Source organism: Melospiza georgiana, chromosome 14 (genome assembly GCF_028018845.1).
Source record: "Melospiza georgiana isolate bMelGeo1 chromosome 14, bMelGeo1.pri, whole genome shotgun sequence".
NCBI classification, from domain to species: domain Eukaryota; kingdom Metazoa; phylum Chordata; class Aves; order Passeriformes; family Passerellidae; genus Melospiza; species Melospiza georgiana.
Genome location: NC_080443.1, coordinates 13,236,627 through 13,256,116, shown reverse-complemented (window position 1 = coordinate 13,256,116; position 19,490 = coordinate 13,236,627). Strand labels below are relative to the sequence as shown.

The window sequence follows — 19,490 nt, the reverse complement described above, 5'->3', positions numbered from 1 at the left end:
CAGATGCAGTTGGTGTCTTTTCAGTCTGATCTCTGCTGGGCAATTCCTAACCTGGGCAATTTCTTGAGCAAAGGCTCCTCTCTCACTAAGGCTTTCTCAAGTCAGTGATAGAATTCCTATTCAATGAAAGAGGAACAGGTCCACAAATGTTAGGTTTTCTGGGGCCATACAGAGTGCAAACCACTACTCAAAACCTAATAATCTTTTAATGGCTCTAAATATTTCCGTGCTTCAGTCTCAGTTTTTATAGGTACATCTGAAAATAAATACTGCTCTTAGAACGCCCTGACAGTGACATCTGAGTATTTCCAGGAACCTACACTATAAAAATGTCTGCCCACCACTGAAAGGAACACAGATCGACATTTCAGATAACAAACAAATGCCTTTGATTTTCTCTGTGTGCCAAGGAACACTGATATTGTCTCTGTCTCCTGGGCATTCCTCAATGTGCCTCATTAGAACGTTATGAAATGTTGCTCTATTTGTTCTGTTGTAAAATACCAAAACAAGCCCTGGGGCCAGATTGACTCCAAGGGAGCTGGATGTGCTCAGGCTGAGGATTGGCCCTGTGCATGGGGGTGCTTGTGCCTGGTGTGGCTGGGGCAGGGAGGGCTGGGAGAAGAGGGGGGAAAGGGAGAGACATTCCTTTGGCACCTTCCAGCTGTTTTCTTCCAGTAGCTCAGCTAAGGAAAGCCCTAACCTGGAGCTGCTGCTCTTTAACACAGAAGCTTGACAAGACTGATTTTGCTGTATTAACACACATCTGCAGGATTTCAGTCTCTACGAAAGGCGTGGAGGCAAATGCAGATAGAGAGCATTTTTAGAAAGGGTTGTTTTTCTGAAGTTGGAACTCTTAAGCTAAACAGATAGCTGAGAACATCTGAAAATACCAACTGTTTGGTTTTTTTTTCATAAACACTTGCAAAGAGCAAACCAGAGATCTAAGGTTAAAACATGCAGGGAAAAAACTTTCTGTGGCTGATTTTGCCACTGCATTTAACAAGTCTTTGGTGTTCACTACCTGCTTGGTCTCCTAATGACTCAAAGTGGTTATCAGATCTGCACAGACAGGATGAACAGTGGTACAACATTCACTTACAATTCATAGAAAATTAGCCCACACCTCTTCTGCTATTCCAGATGCCAGTGTGTTAAAGGGGAATGTCTAATCCTGCCCTGTGCTAATCCCATCATGCTTGCTTAACTACTTTAGTCCAGTTACTCCCAAGATCTTTTCCTCTACTATGAATAATCTTGAAGCTCAAGTGGCAAAGGCCCATTTCCATTTTTAGAGATTTAAATGTCAGCCACAAACTTACATGTAGATTGGTCTGGAGATCTACCAAATATGGACTCTTCAAAATTCAGCCCTTTCAGAAAGGTCAGAAGTGACTGGGATTGCAAAATCTCCTCTAGTTTGACAAGCTTGCTCTGAGTTGCCACACTTTAAACCAAGTGAGTCCTGACTTTGGATAGAGCTTCAACAGTGTCTTTTAATCCTGGTATTTCACACATCATGATGGGATGTTGCCATGTGGACTCACATCAGCTTTATGTACAAATCAAAGCCAGCATAATTGCTGGATTCAAATCCTTGAAGAGTTTGCCGTGCATGATATGGTTAACACAAAACTCAAAAATACTGTGATGGAACAAATTAGAGTGGCGTGAAATAGGATTGTAGTTACAACATCTAATTAGAAAGCACTGTGAATTATACACTTTTTATTCTGTGTAAGCTGGTTATAAATAGGACAGCAAGATTGACCAACAAAAAGTTGTTTCTTGAAACCTGCAATGCAAAAGAGTATTATAGGATCAGCTTTTTACCAGAAACCAGAGCACTTTATGGCTCTGGTTAGCCCTGGTTAGCCCTGGGTAGCTGATTCCCAGGATATAAAATATTACTTTCTCTGGTTCCACATGCCCAAAGTAAGTATTTCAGCTTATGTTCTCTTCTGGGTAGAGACTAAGGGGTTGTTGACAACATTTTTAGAGTTTTTGCTTGAAGATGAGCTGCTTTCACTGAGGAATCATCTCTCAATGTCCTGCACCTGTATCAGCCTAGCAGCTAGAGAGAGTTGTTGATACAGAGGGTTCCTGGACCTAAGGCTCTGTTCATAATGGGTATGTCTTTATTAGCTGTTTGAGGACTTTCTCTCTGGAGCACCTGGATGTGGTGGTGGCAGCAGAACCTCACTGTGTAGGCTGCTGAGCTTTAGCACAGCCTGCAAAAGTATCTGCCTTCCTCCATCTACACATTAAGCTAGAAATGGCTTTGCTGAGACAGGTGTCTCAGAGCTGGCTGGCTCCAGCATCTCTGGACTGATGTGTGAATAAGGCAGGATGGCTGCCTTGGAGATGGTGGCAGTGCCAAAGGAACTGTCCCCTTCCCCTGTGGCACTGTGTTTGATACAGGACCTCTATTCCTGAATGAATGCCCAGGGATTCCCTGTGCTGACATCTCGGTGTCCTGGCATCATTTCTGTGAGACACACCAACTCTGACATTTGGTAAACTGATCTGGTTTTAGTTTTGTTTCTTAGTTGCCAATAAAGTTACTTATTGCCACCACAACAGAAGGACATTGATAAAAGCATGGGAAAAGCAGGGTTGGATTACCCCCCTAGCCTTGTCTGGCTATTCTGTGCAGAGTGGCTGTCAGTCTGTATGTGTGTGCAGCCAGGACCGTGGGGCACTTTGGTTTTGACTTGGAATGAGAGAGAAAACATGCAGGCAGGCCTGCCAGTGTTTCTTTCCTGACATCTCACCTTAGAGGGTGGAAAAAGAAGCCCGACTCCAGATAAACAGCCTCGGGCAGTGTGCACAGAACAAAAGGCTGCTGGCTGCTGCCTGTGCTTTCTCAGGGGTGCTGCCCCGCAGGTCTGAGCTCAGGGTGTGCTGCCTCTGTCTGAGCACAGGGCTGTGCCCTCTCTCCGCAGAGGGGCACTGCAGCATTTTGAAGCCCGGGGATGAAGGCTTGGTGGTGAGGATGGTCCACGTGAGCCATCTGCCCTCTCAGGTTGCTCCCTGCCATGTTGTGTGTTGTATCTGCAGAGGCAGAGCCTGCTCTTGGAGCCAGGCCATTCCCAGAGATAACGGATGGGACAGCTTTAGCCCTGTTTATTTCAGCCTGTCCCAGCCAAAAGCTCAACTTGGGGATGAAAGGAATAGCTGTTCACAGAGCTAGGAGAGTACATGCAGAACTGACCTTTAGAACAACCTTTTGCTGTTACAGAGATGCTGCGTTCATGACTCCACTACTTGCTATTCTATTTAGCATTCAGACAGAATCTACTGCCCCTTTCTTTCCTGTAAGAACTGCCAACAACCATCTAAGGATCTTTGCTGGTGGTCCTGCACATGAAGTTGGATCTCCTTTCCTTCCACACATCAAGCCCTTTATTTCTGACTGCTCCTAGCATATGTCCATTCAGATTTAGGTGCTGGTCACTGCTTCAGCTGCCCTGGATTTACAGCTGTAATTTTCTGTGTCTGCACAAAGATGCTGGTGGTTCAGCAAGTTGTTTCACACAACACTGTGATGTCTGGTTCAAGTGCAGAACTATGGTAACCCTCAAGTCTCTGTGGCTCTGTAAGAATTTAATCTCTCAGTGCTACCACCTTTATCACAGGCATTAATGAGCACTTTTCATTAGCAATCTCCTTTTCCAAGCCAACTGAGAGGAAACAGAAATGAAGTTGGTGTCTCACTATGGCATGCCTGGGCTTGGCTGCCATTTGCAGAGGATCCCTGAGCAAAGCTCCCCTGAATCCTGCCACCTGCCTTGAGAGGAAGCAGTGATGCTTACCCCAGCTCCTCCCCCAAAGGACAGGAGCTGTCTGTCCAGCAAGGAAGATCAGAGTGAAGGCAGCATTGCCTCTGCTCAGCTGATGAGGCCCCACTCCTTAGCCCATAGATGGTCCCTCCTCTCCAGAGCAGCCAAGAGAAGGATGCAGTTCAGTGCTGGGGAGGAGATTAGGGATGAACTGGAAACTGCCCTGGCACTACTAAACCTCCTTTGTGGTTTGAGTGTAGCAAACTGATCAGTAACTCGTGGTCTGAACTAGGAGCTGCATAATCAGTATGAAGTGAAATCTGATTTTTCTGGCTTGCTGGACTCATTCTTTCCAATCCCAGGCAACTCCCTCCAGCTTCTTATGGAAAAGGGCTTAGAACTGGATGGTGTGCTGGTGCAGCCTGACATGTATAATAGGGTTTGCACGGGCTGCTGGGGAAAACATCTGTTTACATCTGGAATTTAGCTTGCAGAAAGCTGGTGCTTTGTGGTGGAGCTGGCTCCTGAGCTCAGTTCTCTTTCTAAAGGGTCACTGAAGACTCTTGAGCACTGGAACTAATTTCTGGCAATCTCTTGGAGGATTTCAAGGCAAGTCAGATAATGATAATGTAGTCTGATGGGCTTCCCTTTCCCATCAGCCTTTACTGTTTATTTGCTGTCCATTCTTTCTTTGCAAAGTTGATGGCAAAGGAGAAAGGGACACGGTGCAATAGCCTGTTCACTCTCTCTATTATTTGTGCTCTTGGATCTGCCTGGAGATATGAAGCTGAAAATGTGTGCTGGCAAGCAGTGTGACCCCAGAAGGGGGTCCTGCCTGCCCAGGATTTTAGGGGACAGATGATTAGTGGTGAATGGGCAGCTCAGAGCTGCTGCCTGTGTGAATTACCATTAGCAGCTCTCTCCTCATCATCTTTCTTCTTTTTACAAATGTTTCAGTTGCATCATGCTTTCTGGTAATTTGGGATGTGGTGGGCATGGCTCTCTCCCTGTCTGTGCCGTGCAGCAGTGCCTGGGGAAGGAGAGTCAGAGGTGTCTTGTGGTGGCTGGACTGGTTGTGGTTAAAGGCAGCTGGGGGACACCGAGCCCAGACACTGCATGAGCAGGCCAGGCTTGGTGCCCTACAGCTCTTTCAGGAATGGGAAGAGGAGAGCCAGAAAAGGGTTGTCACCCCAAGAAGTGGCTTTTAAGCTGATTCAATGTCTCTGCATACATGACTGAAATAAGCACAGCTGTGGTTTGGGTCTGGTGCATCTTGGTTTCTGAAACATCATGGCCTGGGGAGCCTTGATGCTGAAATTGCTCAGAGTCCTCATGCTGGAGGACAGGCTTCCTCCTCCTGGTATGCTGTGCAGGGCTTCAGGGTTGGGATTGTTTCAAAGGTGTAAATTTTTTGCTTGCATCACCAACAAGAAATAGAAGATGCTCAACACTTGTTCTGCAACAACATAAAGATCATCTAATCCAAAAGCTCAGCCCTGCAGAGCTTACATGCTGCTTCACATTGTCCTAGAGCTTTCCCCAAGGTTCTGTTCTTGAAGAGAAAGTTGAGGAAATAAAGATTTTGCCTACTCACTGGTCACAAGACCTTCCTGAACTTGGCTCACAATCCACTGTAATGCTGAATATGGTCTTTTCAGCCTGGGAATGACTTTTGCCTCTGGAGCAAATTAAATGAAGAAAGCTGCAACAGCAGCATGCACACCCCAACTGCAGGCAGCAGATTTAACCTCGTGCCAATTCCTGGGTTAAGGATCTCATGAGTGGAAGTGAGAATGGGAAGACTCAAAAGCCACAGCAGCTATGAGATGCAGAACTTGAACTCGCTAGCAAAAGGTGTCCACCTTGGTGGAAGCTGCCTGCAATGTGCATTGAGGGCAGCTGGAGTTGACAAAAGCCTATTCAAAACCAAGGAACTCAAATGAGGACGGCACAGATATCACCAGTTAGAAACACACCCATGGCAGAGGAACTTGGCAAGAGAAAAGCTTTCTAAAGCTTGTAAGACCAATAACAGCAATTACAAAGAATAAAAGCTGGAAGAAAAATGTTTGTGAGACCTTTGGGTAAGGTGGTGGTAAGGTGGTGAGGAAAAACTAGCTTAAAATTCCCATCTTTGGCATCCACAATGTCACACTGCACCTCCAGACAGGCTGTGTTGCAAACCTGCCCTGTAGAAAAGAACAAAAACTCCACAAATGGGATGACATGTGGAAGGGAGGAACAGACGTGAGACCTGCTCCTCACTCGGAAGAAATTAATTTGTAACTTTACAGAACTAACTCAAACTCACTGGATGGTGTCTACTGGCACCTCTTTCTTGTCAGAAAAAAAATCTTTTATTGCCTGTAATATTATCTACCAGCACTAAAAGCTCTCACATTTTTAAATAAAAACACAGTAAAATTGGCAAGCCAAACACTTTCCTGGACTCAGAAAATTCTCCTTCTCTGCTGTTGCCTCCTTTTGCTTGGCTTTGATGGCATGGGCAGAGACAGGGTGGGAGCAGGGCTGAGCTGTGATCCAAAGGGAGTGAGCATGGCTGTGTCCAGCTGTGCCCTTCCTGAGGAGCACTGGGCAATGAGGTTTCTCTCTGGAGAACAGCAGATGCTGCAGTTAGAAGGGAGCAGGATGGGTCCCTTTTTCCTTCCCAAACATGTAAAGGGTTATTTTAGAGATGTAATTCTGCTTGTATCCTCTCTTGTTGCTGGATGCTTCTTCTCCTCTGTGCAGTACAATACCCTCCCATCCCTACTGGTAAAACCTCCTTGAACCTGAACAATTTCTCTGGAGGACAGTCTTGCTCCAGTTCTACTGCCAGACTAACTAAGGAGTAACTGGTTTTATTCAATACATGACCATAGAACCTGAATACCCAGCTGAACATCTGCAAGGTGTATTCAGCATGTAAGATTAACTTAAAACCCCTCTTCACATAAAGGAACAAACATCTGCCCAGGGAGGTTCCAAATACAGAAAGGTGGGTGACAAACACAGAAAGGTGGGTGACAAATACAGAAAGATGGGTGACAAACACAGAAAGGTGGGTGACAACCATGTAGTTACTCTGAGCACTTACTCAGTGCTCAGATTGCTCCTGTGTGTCACTTGAGTCTCCATTCCCACGATCTCAATGTAAATCAAGAGTAATTCCCCTCTAATCAATGGAGTTAATCTAGTCTTAAACCAATCTGTAGGCAAATGAGGACTTAATTATACATAGCCAACCCCAGGGAATTATTTCTTAGTAAGGGAAAAGTATCTAGCAACAGTCTCACCGTCAACACAGATACAATGTGTGGCAAACCAGAAACTCCTACAGCCCTGGAAAACGAGTAGCACAGCAAAAAGGGAGAAATGTGTTCAAAGCCTGTGGGTGAGATTTTCTCAGGCTTCTGAGTGGGTTTTGACACTGGGAAGGGATGTGCTGCTGCCTGGAGCCGTTCCGGGGTGACGTGACGCAGATGTGGGTCTCTGCTGGGGAAGGATGAGCTGTCCTGGGGCCCACAGTGACTATCTATCTAAAACCCTAAACCAGACACAGGCTAATTCACATATCCTGCACTTTTTCCCTCTTCATTTTCTCTCTGACTTTGATCACAAGGCTAAATGTTGCCAAGGTGCAAAATGATATTGTTTCACAGAAGATCTTGAGGCTTTGTTGTTTCTAACCTTCATTTGGCGCTTGATTCTTTCCTTCCCTTCAATGGAACACCAAGAACTTCTGCCCAGTCACCTGCCACAGCAATTGTGACCTGGGTGAATGGCATCTCTGAGCTCCTGCAGCCCTGGCTGAGGCTGGTCCCTGCTGCCCTGCCAGGCACCCTCACAGCAGATTCAGCGAGTGAGACTGAGGTCAAAGCAGTAATTGCAGCTGTTAAATGAGTTCCCTTGTGGTATCTTTAATCACTTATTACCAAGGTACACAATACTGATTAATAGCCTCAGTAAAACCTGTATTTGGGTAATGAAGTCTTCATGTGTGGCAGACATTCTGCCATCCCCACGATTGATGCAGTGCAAGGGACACGTTTGAGGTGCCACCACGCCACTGTGCCTCTCTGTGAGGGAAGGCAGCCTTAGCACTCTCAGCTGATCCAGCCCATGAGAAGCAGCTGCTCCCTTTGGAGGGACAGGTTCTCCTTGGGTGGGGCTTGGGCACAGCATGGGCACATTTCAGCTTCCCTAAGGGCAGCAATCAGCTGGGAGATCTGTGTCCAGCTCAGCAAAATTCCCCTTTTGGAAGGATGGGACTTCACAGCCACAGGCCATGAAATGGCTCCTCTGCTCCAGTGTGTTGCCCTGTCTGGGTTCTTTCCAGGGTGTGAAGGCAGTGGGCCGTCAGCAAGGCCTTCTCACACCTCCCTGCTGAAGCTGACAGTGAGAGCTGCTCTCACAGAGTGCGGGGTGGCCAAGCACCAGGGTTCAGTGTGCCCTGGGACCTGCTGCTCCTGCAGGGACACCTGACATCATGTCCCTTGGGGGCTGCATTGTTTTGGGGTCTCTGGCCAGAGCAGACCATGGCAGAATAAACAAAGCCCTGAGTTTGTGAGAATCTGCTGTACAGGTTCCATGTTCCATGTCCCTCCTCTCCCACGTGTTTGGGCACAGCAAAGCAGCTGCTCACACTCTCCTTCTTGCATCCCAAGCTGTGTCAAGCCCAGCCTGCCTATGCTCCTGCCATTTTGGAGCGAAGATTATCCCTCACCACCATGCCTGCATAAGCATCATATAACAAAGCCAAGGGATAGATCCCTTGTTTTATGCCTTTTTGTGAGTTATGCATCAGAGATCTGCTTAAGGCCAGGAACACCCTACACAAATGTTTTCATTTTACATCTGGAAACATTCAAATAATAGGAACATCATAGAAGGCATGTGGAAAATAAATATTTTTAATGGCATTCCTAAAACTGGTGAGTAAGCAGTGTGACTCAGCAGTGCTTCCCAACATTTCCCAGAAGAGATGGAAATAAATCTACTTAATAACTGACATGTATTTGAAATGTGCTGAGTAGTTAGTATTATCTGCAATTGCTGCTTGGAGAGCTGACTTGCAATCACACCTGAAGGCAGCATCCAAGGCTGTGGCCAGATGCAACCTGAACTTCAGTCTCAGACATGGTGGTGACTTTCTGGAAGGGCTTCAGCAAGTGCCTGATCACCCAGAAAGGCAGAAACACATCTTTGAAGCCTCTGCCATGCCAGTGCTTAAATTCAGTGCCTCCATGAAGGACAGACAGTATCTGCCTTTGTTCACCAACACCAGATGCCACCCAGGGCAAGGCCACTGTCACCTGCTCTGTGGGGAGTGGCTGTACTGAGCCCCCTCTGATGAGATGAATCTGCCTTGGCCTGGCTCTGCCATCCACCAAGAAGGAGTGAATGGGGTGTGCAGCCATCTCTCTCCTGACCCTAGACCCAGGAGCTGCCAGGAAGGTCCTTTCCAAGGAACAAGGTTTGCCCCTCCTCAGGGCTCTGCTCCATCTGCCAAATATTTTTGAACAGTTTGTCTCTTGTGCTGTCCCACTCTGGTCCTTTCCAGGGGCTTCCAGAGAAGTTGTCTTCCATCACTGGCCTGTGGGAATGGAAAGCAGCACTCCACCTCTCATTAATTTGCCACAAATGTTACAGTCCCATGTCTGCTTCACCCTTCCCTCTGTGCCTTTTCCCTGTCACACCATGGCCCTGACAGCCCTAACTCTGGCTGAATTTGAATAACAAATCTCAGGTAGAACAAATACAGGGGAAGGCAGGCAGCCCTTCCAAGGAGCAGGAATGGGTGGGGTTTCTTCTTTTCAAACTAAAAATATTCCCTGCACCATCCAAAAATCAGTATCAAACACATAAAACTCATGGAGGAAAAATGCATCCCTCTCTCAGTGAAAAGAGAGTTTGCACACAAGGAGGAGGAAAGCCTCATCTCCCTGTGGCATGGGCTCAGCATTTTCACAGGTGAACAGGGGTGTTTGACAGTTTTAGGGGAGGTGAGGATCCTTTTCAAGGATGCTTTGGAGGACTAGGGTTGTTAATTCCTCAGAAATCAAGCCTGAAATGGCAGTTGACAGCAGAAGCACCATGAAAAATCTAACATCTTTAGAGATCAATTTGCACCTGAAGAAGCTGTGTCTTCCACCACCCAGGGTGCAGACAATGCCAGGAGAACTCATCACAGATGCTTTTCTGCTGGTGGTTGGCTGAAGAGGAAGGCAATATCTATAATTTAAAAATTGCCCTTTGGGTATTTTCTATTTTCACTGATCCTCCCATACACAAATGTCCTCAGACCTCTCTTATCACTACACCCATCTGATACCCAAAGGGATTAGTAGTCCTTCAGGTGCAGACTGCCCTGATCTCTCCTGATGCCATGGAGAGAGGAGGGAAAGCACAATGAGTCCAAGCTCATTCCTGACTTTAATTCCCTCTCCCAGCAGCAGTGACCACTGCTCTATCCTCTCACTGTGTTTCTCTGGGAATACTCTGGCACTGTCTTCTTTAAAGCCTTCTTTAGGTGGTGAAAGATGTGATTAGACTCAGTCTGAAGCTTGGAGTTGGAAAGAGGTGACTGTGGTCTCTCTCTTATCAATGATCCCCTGAGACATCTCTTAATCTTCTGGTTTTCTTCAAAAGAAAATTAAATGGCTGGTTTTAATTGATGGAATCTGTTCTGGCCAGTGCTTTTGTAGGACATTTAGCTACAAGACTCATCTCAGAACTAGGAAGGCAGCATGGACAGCAAGTATCACCAACCTACAGTGCCTGGCTGATGCCAAGTGCTCACCAAAGAAACAGATCTGGTGGCATTTTAAGGTGTGACCACATCTCTGTTCTCATCTGGCTCCCTGAGAAATGACGCTGAAGTGCTTCACAATACTTTTTTTCCCCAGAAATGTGTTTTCTTAGGAACAGATTTCTGACTGCTCAGAGGGACTGGAAGACTGGGTGAATTTCTGTTCCACCCTGTCCCCTGCGCATTCATCATCCATGTCCAGGAAAACCCAAAAAGCAAATCCAGTGTTTACTTTAGAATGAGAGTTTCCATGCCAACACCACAGATATCATCCTGAAACAGGACCAGTGTGAAAAACATCAAGCTGGCACATCCCTGCTCAGCAAGGTGGCACCTTCCAGCGGGCTGCCTTCCACACCACGCGCGTTTCCAACGCGCTGCGCGACTGCCGCCCACCTCCCTGCTCCCTCTGGATCCCTTCCAAGAGGTCTCTTTCATTCTTTAGGAATTTTAACTAAAACTGATACAGTGGGCCACCCTGGGGAAGTTTGGCTTTTTAGAGCTCTTGTGAGGGATTAACAGCTTCTTCTGATAGAAAGGTTGCTGGTACAGCCTCTGGTGCACACTGGCTGTGTGGTTCAGGCGCTTGCCTGGAGCATCCAGCTGTTTCTACTATTACTACTACATTTTCTGGCCATGATGTGCTTGCAGCCATGACTCCAGCAGCTTTTTCTCATTTCTGATCACTATCTTTATTAGCAGCATGAGTACAGCAAAGCAGACACTGGCTCTGGGAGATCTTTTTTGCCATGTGAAGATCACTGTATGTTACAGACTTGATGATCACGGCTTCAGCTCTGCAGGAGCACAGAGCCAGGCTGTACTGCTGCTGCTGCTGCTGCAAAGCAAGGTCTCCCAGGTCCAGCCACAGGTCTCAGCTGACTTGGCTGGGATCCCTTCTGGTTATGACAGAGTTTGACTCTCCCTAAGCAGCAGAGCAAAGGCATGAAAGCAAACTGTTCCAAACTCTTGCAGCTGGCACAAAGTGCTATCATAAACTGCCTTTGTGCTCTGCTGTTAATTTAGTGCTATCATTTATTAGGAAAGATCTTGTATTTTCAGGGGCTCAAGGGGTATTCAAAGGAGGAAAATATATTAGTGGGATGTAGAAACTGCTGCTTTGTTTAGAGAGACTCCAGAGATGGTGCCAGGAGGCATATGGGTCATGCCCTGTGACCATGCAGGCAGAGCTTACTCTGGGCTTTCCCTTGTTCTTTGCTGTCTTCCTCTTTCTCCCACACCCTCATTTTGCAGCAAAGATTCCAAATACATTGGCCATCTTGGCTGGCAACCACAAGCGTTTCTTGAATGAGCCAAGCATCTCCCTGGCAACAAGGCAGGCTGTGACAATAACAAGTGCTTTCCTCTCTGTTTCATGTTTCCCACCTCTCAAGAAATGCCCTGCCCTTTATTTGTTCCCCACCCCTCAGAAACACAAATAATGGCTACTGAAATGTGCCTTGTAGAAGGACCAAGAGGGAGGTGTGTGAGAAAGATGGCTGCAGCCTTAATGGAACAGTGACAGACCTTTATGAAGGGCAGGCTGAAATATTTGCCCTGGACCCTTACTTGGGTATTTGTACTGGGTCTGACACAGTACAACAAATATGATTTTATGTCAGCTGTGAGTATTGCAAGAAGACATTGTCTGCAGCTGGATATCTGGACAAATGCTGACACCAGGTAAAAATGGCATGTCTAGTGCCACCTCTTTATTCTATTTTCCCTTTTCTTGCGCTCCACCCCACTCTTCTACAAAGCAGCCCTAAGTTCCCATCACTTACAACAGCAGACCAGAAAGGATGCCGCATCCTCAGTCAAGCAGCACAAGCCCAGGAATCCTGTGCCCATCCCCTAGATGTCCCAGGTAGTTAAGGGAGGCTTCCTACCAGCAGAACAGTGCCTGATTAACCTCACCTGCCCTCCCTGAAGTTATTAGCAGCCTTTTTGCATTTCTGAGAAATCTTGGGCTGGGGACACACAGTAGGAGCCAGCTGGTCTAAACAGATACCTGACTCGAATGAAGTAGCACAATATCTTGAGCTGACAAGTACAAAAAGCCAGATATGCAGAGCAGATCTTATGAAAGAGAGATCCTCCCCCACACTGCTCCCCTCCAGCGCTGGAAGGCAGCAGGTGACAGTGGCTGTGACTTTGCCCCTGCCACTGCCAAGCAAGAACAAGAGGAAGAGGGCAGCTCCTAAATTCCCCTTTTGGCATGTGCAGAGGGGAAGGGGCTGGAGGCACCAGGTTTGTACAAGCACCTCTCTGTTCAAGAGCAGATTTGACACGGATCTCTTTGCCAGCTGCCCCGGGTGGGCTGTTCAGTTACACTACAGAAGGGTTTTTTCAAGGCTACTAGCCAGTATTTTAAAATGTCTCAGCACATCTTTGTGTGGCTCACAGTTCAAGAGTTGCAGACCATACATAGCAGAAGGTCACCACAGACACATTTTGCTACAAAGTCCGAAAGAAAAAAAAATCCCAATAGAAATATTTTAACATTTCAGCAGCTTTTAAGTTTTCCTGTTCTTAGCTGAAGCAGAGACATGTCCAGACTTACACTGGGGAAAATGTGAAGATCACTGCCTTCCACTTCTGGACCCCAAGTGCTAAACCTGTGACCTCTCACCTCAAACACCTGGATCTGAGCCATGCAACTGATATTTGCATTCTCTGTTGAGTACTTTCTGAACAATTTCAGTCTGTTTTTGTCTGATTTATGAAAATATGAGCATGCTCTACAGCTGCTTTCATACCAGCTTGCACAAGGCTGGGACCAATCCAACCTGAAGACACCTCCCCAGGCCCCCCAGCCTGGCTGCAGCCATTTCACCAAAGTGGGATTGCAAGTCTGCATTTCCAAGTGGGTTCTGGGGTCAGCATTAACCCACAGAGGAAGAGACCTTATGCTGCTTCTGGCTGGGATTTCTGCAGCCGGGCTTCAGAACCAGATTTTCAGACAGAGATATGAAAATCCATCCTTACCCTGCCCTTCCTGCTTGATCCTTTCCAAACACTTGGACTGACTTCTAGATTGCTGGTTTCAAACCTCCATTTCCCATTTCCTCTGCCTGAGTACACTGAAATGGAATCAGTGAGGAGCTTGTTTTATTAATACATTTGCACTTTAGAGGACCATTTAATCCACAGGCTACATGTTACAGCCTGACTCTTTCCTGCCTGCTAATCTGATTATCAAGGTAAGGACTGAGCAGTGCCCTACAGAGCAGCTGGAGAGTCCTGAGCAGGCAGGCCAGACTAAGCCTCAGCCTCTCTTCCTGCGTGTAACCCCTTGTCTTGTCAGGGATCCAGACCCAGGGCAGTGGTGGCCCTGGAGATGAGCAGCACCCACAGCTGCCCCTTCTCCTGCAGCTGGCTCCTGTCCCCTCACTGACTGCTCCTTTTCTGCCCGCCCTCATGTGACAGGTGAAGGATTTGTGCATTTGCACAGCTTTTCTGGAGTTCCAGCCTGGCCTGCCATGCTGTGCACAGGGATAATGTGCTGGGAGCTGGCAGGGTGTGCTCCTGCCTCCCCTGCTGAAGGTCACTAAACAAGGACCTGGGCGCTGCCCACAGGCCATGAACCTTTTGTGAGCTGGGCAAAGCTGCAAGACAACCCACTGCCCTGCACAAGGAGCACACAGAAAAGTGAAATCTGACACTTAGGCTGTTTTGTTCTCGACCTGGGGACAAGTCCTTATCAGCAGAGAGGTCAGCAAGACCTGGAGCATATGCTTTCTGTGAATTATTTTGTCTTTTTAGGTTCTATTTCTGACACTGATCTCGCTTTGACTGCCAAAAGCAAGGGGGTTTAGTCTTCCCCCAGTCTTTTCACTTCTATTAGAGTAAATACTGGAGGTACAATAATGGGCAAGAGAAACATGAGAACAGTGAGAGGATTTGGTTATTTTCTGTCAATAACAACATGCATTTATTAAGTAGGGGAGGGTTTTTTTGCTTTGATCATGGTCAGGGTATCATTTGGAAGGGATACAGGTGCAGATCCATCTCCCAGAAAGTGGGATGGGGGAAGCAGTAATAGCCAAGTGGTCTCTGGGGAAAACCTGTCCCAGGCCCAAGTGCCCTCCCTCCCTGCTGCTGAATCAGGCTGGAGCAGCCACAGCCTTGGCTCCCCTTCCCGAGCTCCCTTCTCTTGGGGGCTTAAGTGATGAGTAGGGAAAATCCCCCACTAAAAGATTTGCATTGGAAACCCTTGGCTGAGGAATGACTTTTAAAATGGAAAAGCTTTGCCTGAAAAGGGATGAACCACGCAGCATAATACTCAACAAATCGCCTGTTTAATGGCCTCTCTTTTTAGCAGCTGTGCATTAATAACAAAAGCAGGGCAGCAGAAGCCATGTGCTTCTTTGTAAGATTAAAATAAATACTATTTCATACTAATACCAGCAACTTTCTGTGCCTAAGAGAAAGGAGCAAGTGGAAGATCACAGCCTGAGAGACTAGGTTTCCTTCCCTTAGTTTCCCTTTTCCTCTTGGTTTCCTTTTCCTTTGCTGCTGAATGAAGAAATATTTCTGCCATCTCTGAAGGGAACAGACACACTGGACCACCCTCCCAGACATTGGTTTGGTTTGTAGTGGTTTGTGGCAGGCTTGTCTCACACAGTCAGCATGACACCATTGGAAGACAGGAGTAATTCCTCCAGAACTACATCTTAGGGGAAACAAGGCTGGAGAGAACTTAATCAAACTTATTTTTTACTTTGAAAAGCATAATACAAGATCTTTACTGCCATAAAGCATAAATTGAAACAACAGTGGTTCACACTCGACATAATGGGGACTGTAAGAGCAGTGGAGCAGGGTGCCCAAAGAGGGTGTGAAGTCTCCATCCTTGAATGATTTCAGACCCAGCTGGGTAGAGCCCTGAGCAACCTGGTTTGACCTTAGACTTTACCTGAGCAGTGGTTGGGCTTGACACCTCCTGAGCTCCTCTCCAGCCTGAGTTATTGTACAGCCCTAGGAACATTTGGCATCTTTTCCATGGGAATATGAACGGACACAACGTTTTGTTCAGCTCAGAACTCCACCTCTCGTTCCTGGCAGTCCTGATAACAGCTCTCCTCCTCCACCCCCTGTACTGTGCCAGGCCTGGCACCAAAGCACTGATGAGTTTTCTCTCCTCAAATTAGGACTTTAGGTGCTTAAAAAAAATTTTAAAAATTACATTTTAAAGCTGTCTGCCACAGACTATTTATCAGCCATGGAGAATGAGTTGTTTCTGTTTTCCTAGCATAGGTTTTAGCTGAGTGAGATACGTTGCCTTGCTGAGAGCTGAGTCACTGAGTAATCAACAGATTAATGCATTCAGTTTGAAACCATCAGCATTAGTTCTCGGCAAGCTCACAAGAACTCCATTATGGCGTCATCTCCACGTTGGGGATGGAAATGTCTCCAGGATTTAGAGTTCCAACGGGAAAATCCCTAGATGCAAAAAAATCAAAGTACCTCTTTGTGATTGGGAGAAATAAGGTACCTTCTCATACAGTAACACCACAGCAGGATTTTGGCATCCCTTCTAGTGAATGCTTTTATTATCAACACTCAGATAAGGAGTTTGGAGTATGTTGTACATCTGTCATTTGATAGCTACCCAAAAATAGTCACGACAAACTCACTGGCATATAGGACTTTGCCTTTACCAGGTCCTTAATTTGAAATTATTTTATTTCCAGTGAAATCAGGTAGTTTTACCTTCTCTGGGATCGCAGCATGCAAAAAGGGTGGTTTTGACTCTACTCTAGGGTTCTGAGTTCTTCTGTGTGGGCTTGGTCTGAGCCAGAAATGCAAGGCAGAGGCTGGCAGGGGCACCTCACAGAGGAGCCACTGTTTAAAAATAGGGAGCTGGTGAAAGTAATCACAGACTAGCAACTGTAAAAGGACAGGCTGGCCTAGGTGTGTGGTACAAGAAGGCTGCCAAGGATCACATAGCTGTTCTGATAAGACAGATGCCAATGCTGCTGCCTAAGAGCCTGTCCATACCAATCCTGCTGAAGTAATACATCCCCTTGTTTGCAACTGAAATTGCTGTTTGGGTACACTTAAATGGGGGATGTGTGAGTAGAAGCCAGTCAAGCCCCAATGAAGTTAATCCTAAAAGCTTTCCTACATTAGCAGGCTGGTGGAAGGGCTTTGAATGGCAGCAAGACTTCTCCCTGATTCATCAGTCCATGCAGCTTGTGTGTCCAGCACATGCACAGCAGACAGGACACAGGACTCATGTTCTCACTGTTTTCTCAAATCTGTCAGTAGATCTGTCTAGATTGTCCCTAGACAACCGATTATTTTTCTTCCCTGGCCTGACTAGAGCCAGGACATAAGAGATTGTGGCTTTTGTGATACAGTGGTCCCCAGGGCTACACTTCCTAGCCTAAGCGTACAAATGGCACATCATGTGCCATTGTGTCTCTGTTGTACAAAATGCATGTGCAGGAGGCATACAGCAGTGATGTAAATCTCCCCTCCCTCCTTTCCCCTCCAAGGCCCTGAGACTGTGTAAGTGCCTCCTGTTCCTGGTCTGGAGTGTGTGCACCCTGCAGGGGTGCTCGAACTCACCCGTCGCTCCTTGTCGCCGTACTCGATGCCCAGGGTGTCCATGGCACGGACGATGGCTGCCAGGGACTGGATAGTGTTGCTGTAGACCACTGGCTTGTACTGCTTCACATCTTCTCCAGAGAAGCCATCCTCATGGATGATCCTGAGGAAAATGCAAAGGACAAAAAACTCTTGAGAATGTAATTTCAGCGGGAGAGACATTTAAAAGACAGCTGTGCTCTTCTGAAGAGCACATCTGCTGGCTTGATTTGCTTAATTTAGTCAGCATTTCTTTTTAAACCTTTCTGGTTGTTCACCAGTAGTGTGTCTGAGCCCAGTGCTGGAATTAGCATCCCTTTTGCTCTCTATCAAGAAGGTTTTGTGCACAGTTGGTGCATATGGTACCTCCTTCCCAAATGAACTGCAAATGCTGAAGCCTGGAGCACCTCGTGTTCACATGCTCAGCTGTCACAGGGGGGAGGCTTCCAGGTCCTACATTACCTTCCCAGTCAGGGTCTATGGAAATATGTTCAACATGGACAAATGACCATCAGATCAGATCTTAACCACTGGAACAAGTGATAGAAACCATCTAGTTCTTGTCTAGTCCTTTTCATAGTAACTTCAGGGATATCTTACAAAAGGGACCAGAGTAGAAATACCCCTGTACACGTGAGGACTCAGGCATGGATGGGGGAAGTGTCTTAGTTATGAAGCACTTGAAATACTTACCCTCCACACTTTCTCCTCCCTCCTTCTCTCTCCTTTAGAAAAATTGCTGAAATTTTTTTTTTTTTTTGCTTTCAAGGAATGCTATGTTATCCCTTCCCCAAACAAGATGGGAATGTGACCCACAGTCCTACCAGCTCTGTGTGCTGGATGCGCTGTGCAATGGTCTCTATTAAACTATGCAAAGGAACTATGTGATGGAGCAAGTTATTGCAGTCTCTTGCTTAGGTCAGGAGACTGACTCCTGTAATTTATTCACCTCTAAGTAACTCCAGAACTAAGTCTGGATGTGTCTCCAAAACCAGCTAGGATCTGCAGAACTAATTGTGTTTGACAATAATTCTTCCCAGTGAAGACATAAGTTATGTCTTAAATGTCAGAAGACAGCATCTGCTTAGCTAAAATGAAATCCTTGTTTGCTCATCCTCAGATGTCACTGGACAACAGAGGGTCCTTCAGTGACAGATCTGGTCTCTGATGAAACCTAGCACCCTTTCTGTAACAGGATTTTTGATTCCTTTTTTTTCTAAATCAGATACACAACATCAAAGGTCCCAACAAGTGCTGGCATCCCCTGGGACAGAGGGAGCAGTAGCTCACACTGAGAGCTTGCAATGGATCCAGTGCTGGGATGGAGAATGGGGCTGCATGCCAGCCCAGAGTTATTAACAGATGACTACACCAAGAACAAGGCTGCTAGAAACATGCTGACCAAAACAGAGATCTCCTTCCCCTGATGTGAAGCTCACAAAAAGGTTTTCCAACACAAGTGACTGACTCTCTGCTGTCCCCACCTCAACCTTTGCTTACTCAACGCTGAACACTGAGCTCCTGGGAGGAGCTGCTCAACAATCCCTGAGTCTTGGAAAAAAAAAGGACTACAAGCAAAGACAGCCTCAGACAGACAATAACTCAAATAACTTGATTTGAATCCTGGTGATCAGGATATTTTTAAGCTACTGATCTGATGAACTGGGCAGAGCCCTCTGCTTGAGTACCCTCCAGCAAAGGCAAATGGTGCTGGTGTGCTGGAAACAGCACAGGGGGCTGCTGGTTCCCCTCTCCTAAGCTGAGGAGAACAGAGGTGGATGAAAATCTTTCTGACTTAGTAAATCCAGACTTGACAATTTGCATAAAAAATTTCAATAGCTTGTTTTGATTTTAATGGAGTTATGGGCAACAGCAGATCTTGTACTCTGTAGCTTTTATTTCCTGTGAATCCAGTGATTGTGGTGAGGTTTGGAACAATGGCATCTGAGTGATGGGAAGGAGGTGGGGCAGCAGAGCCATGTATCAGCACTGGTTCTCATGGATCATTTACTGTTACCCAGACAAGTTGCTGAGCTTCTGGGAAACGTGTTCTTTGCCAAAAGGAGCAGTCAACACAAAGAGTTATGGGTGGCACAAGGCAAAAGGATCTGCATCAATTCTGTTTGAATTCAAGAGAGGCTGTGCAGCAGCTCTTCCTCCCAGCTCTGAGCATGACAGCACAAGGCACAGCAGAGCAGGGGTCCCATGGGAGGCAGGCAGGCAGTTCATAAAAGCATCACCAGGAATAATTCATTTTTTCTGGATGGTTGGCTCATAGCTGGATTTTGGGGCAAGCAAGATTA

The 19,490-nt window shown here is 46.7% G+C and overlaps 1 protein-coding gene across 2 annotated transcripts in view; it reads right to left on the bottom strand.

Annotated features, from left to right (window-relative positions):
• Positions 1 to 19,490, bottom strand: part of GNAO1 (G protein subunit alpha o1) — a 141,318-nt gene that overhangs the window by 74,683 nt on the left and 47,145 nt on the right. For both annotated transcript variants that reach the window (XM_058034318.1, XM_058034319.1), the window contains exon 3: positions 17,170 to 17,311. In XM_058034318.1, the coding sequence (XP_057890301.1) occupies positions 17,170 to 17,311 (142 nt within the window). The remainder of the gene's footprint in view (positions 1 to 17,169; positions 17,312 to 19,490) is intronic.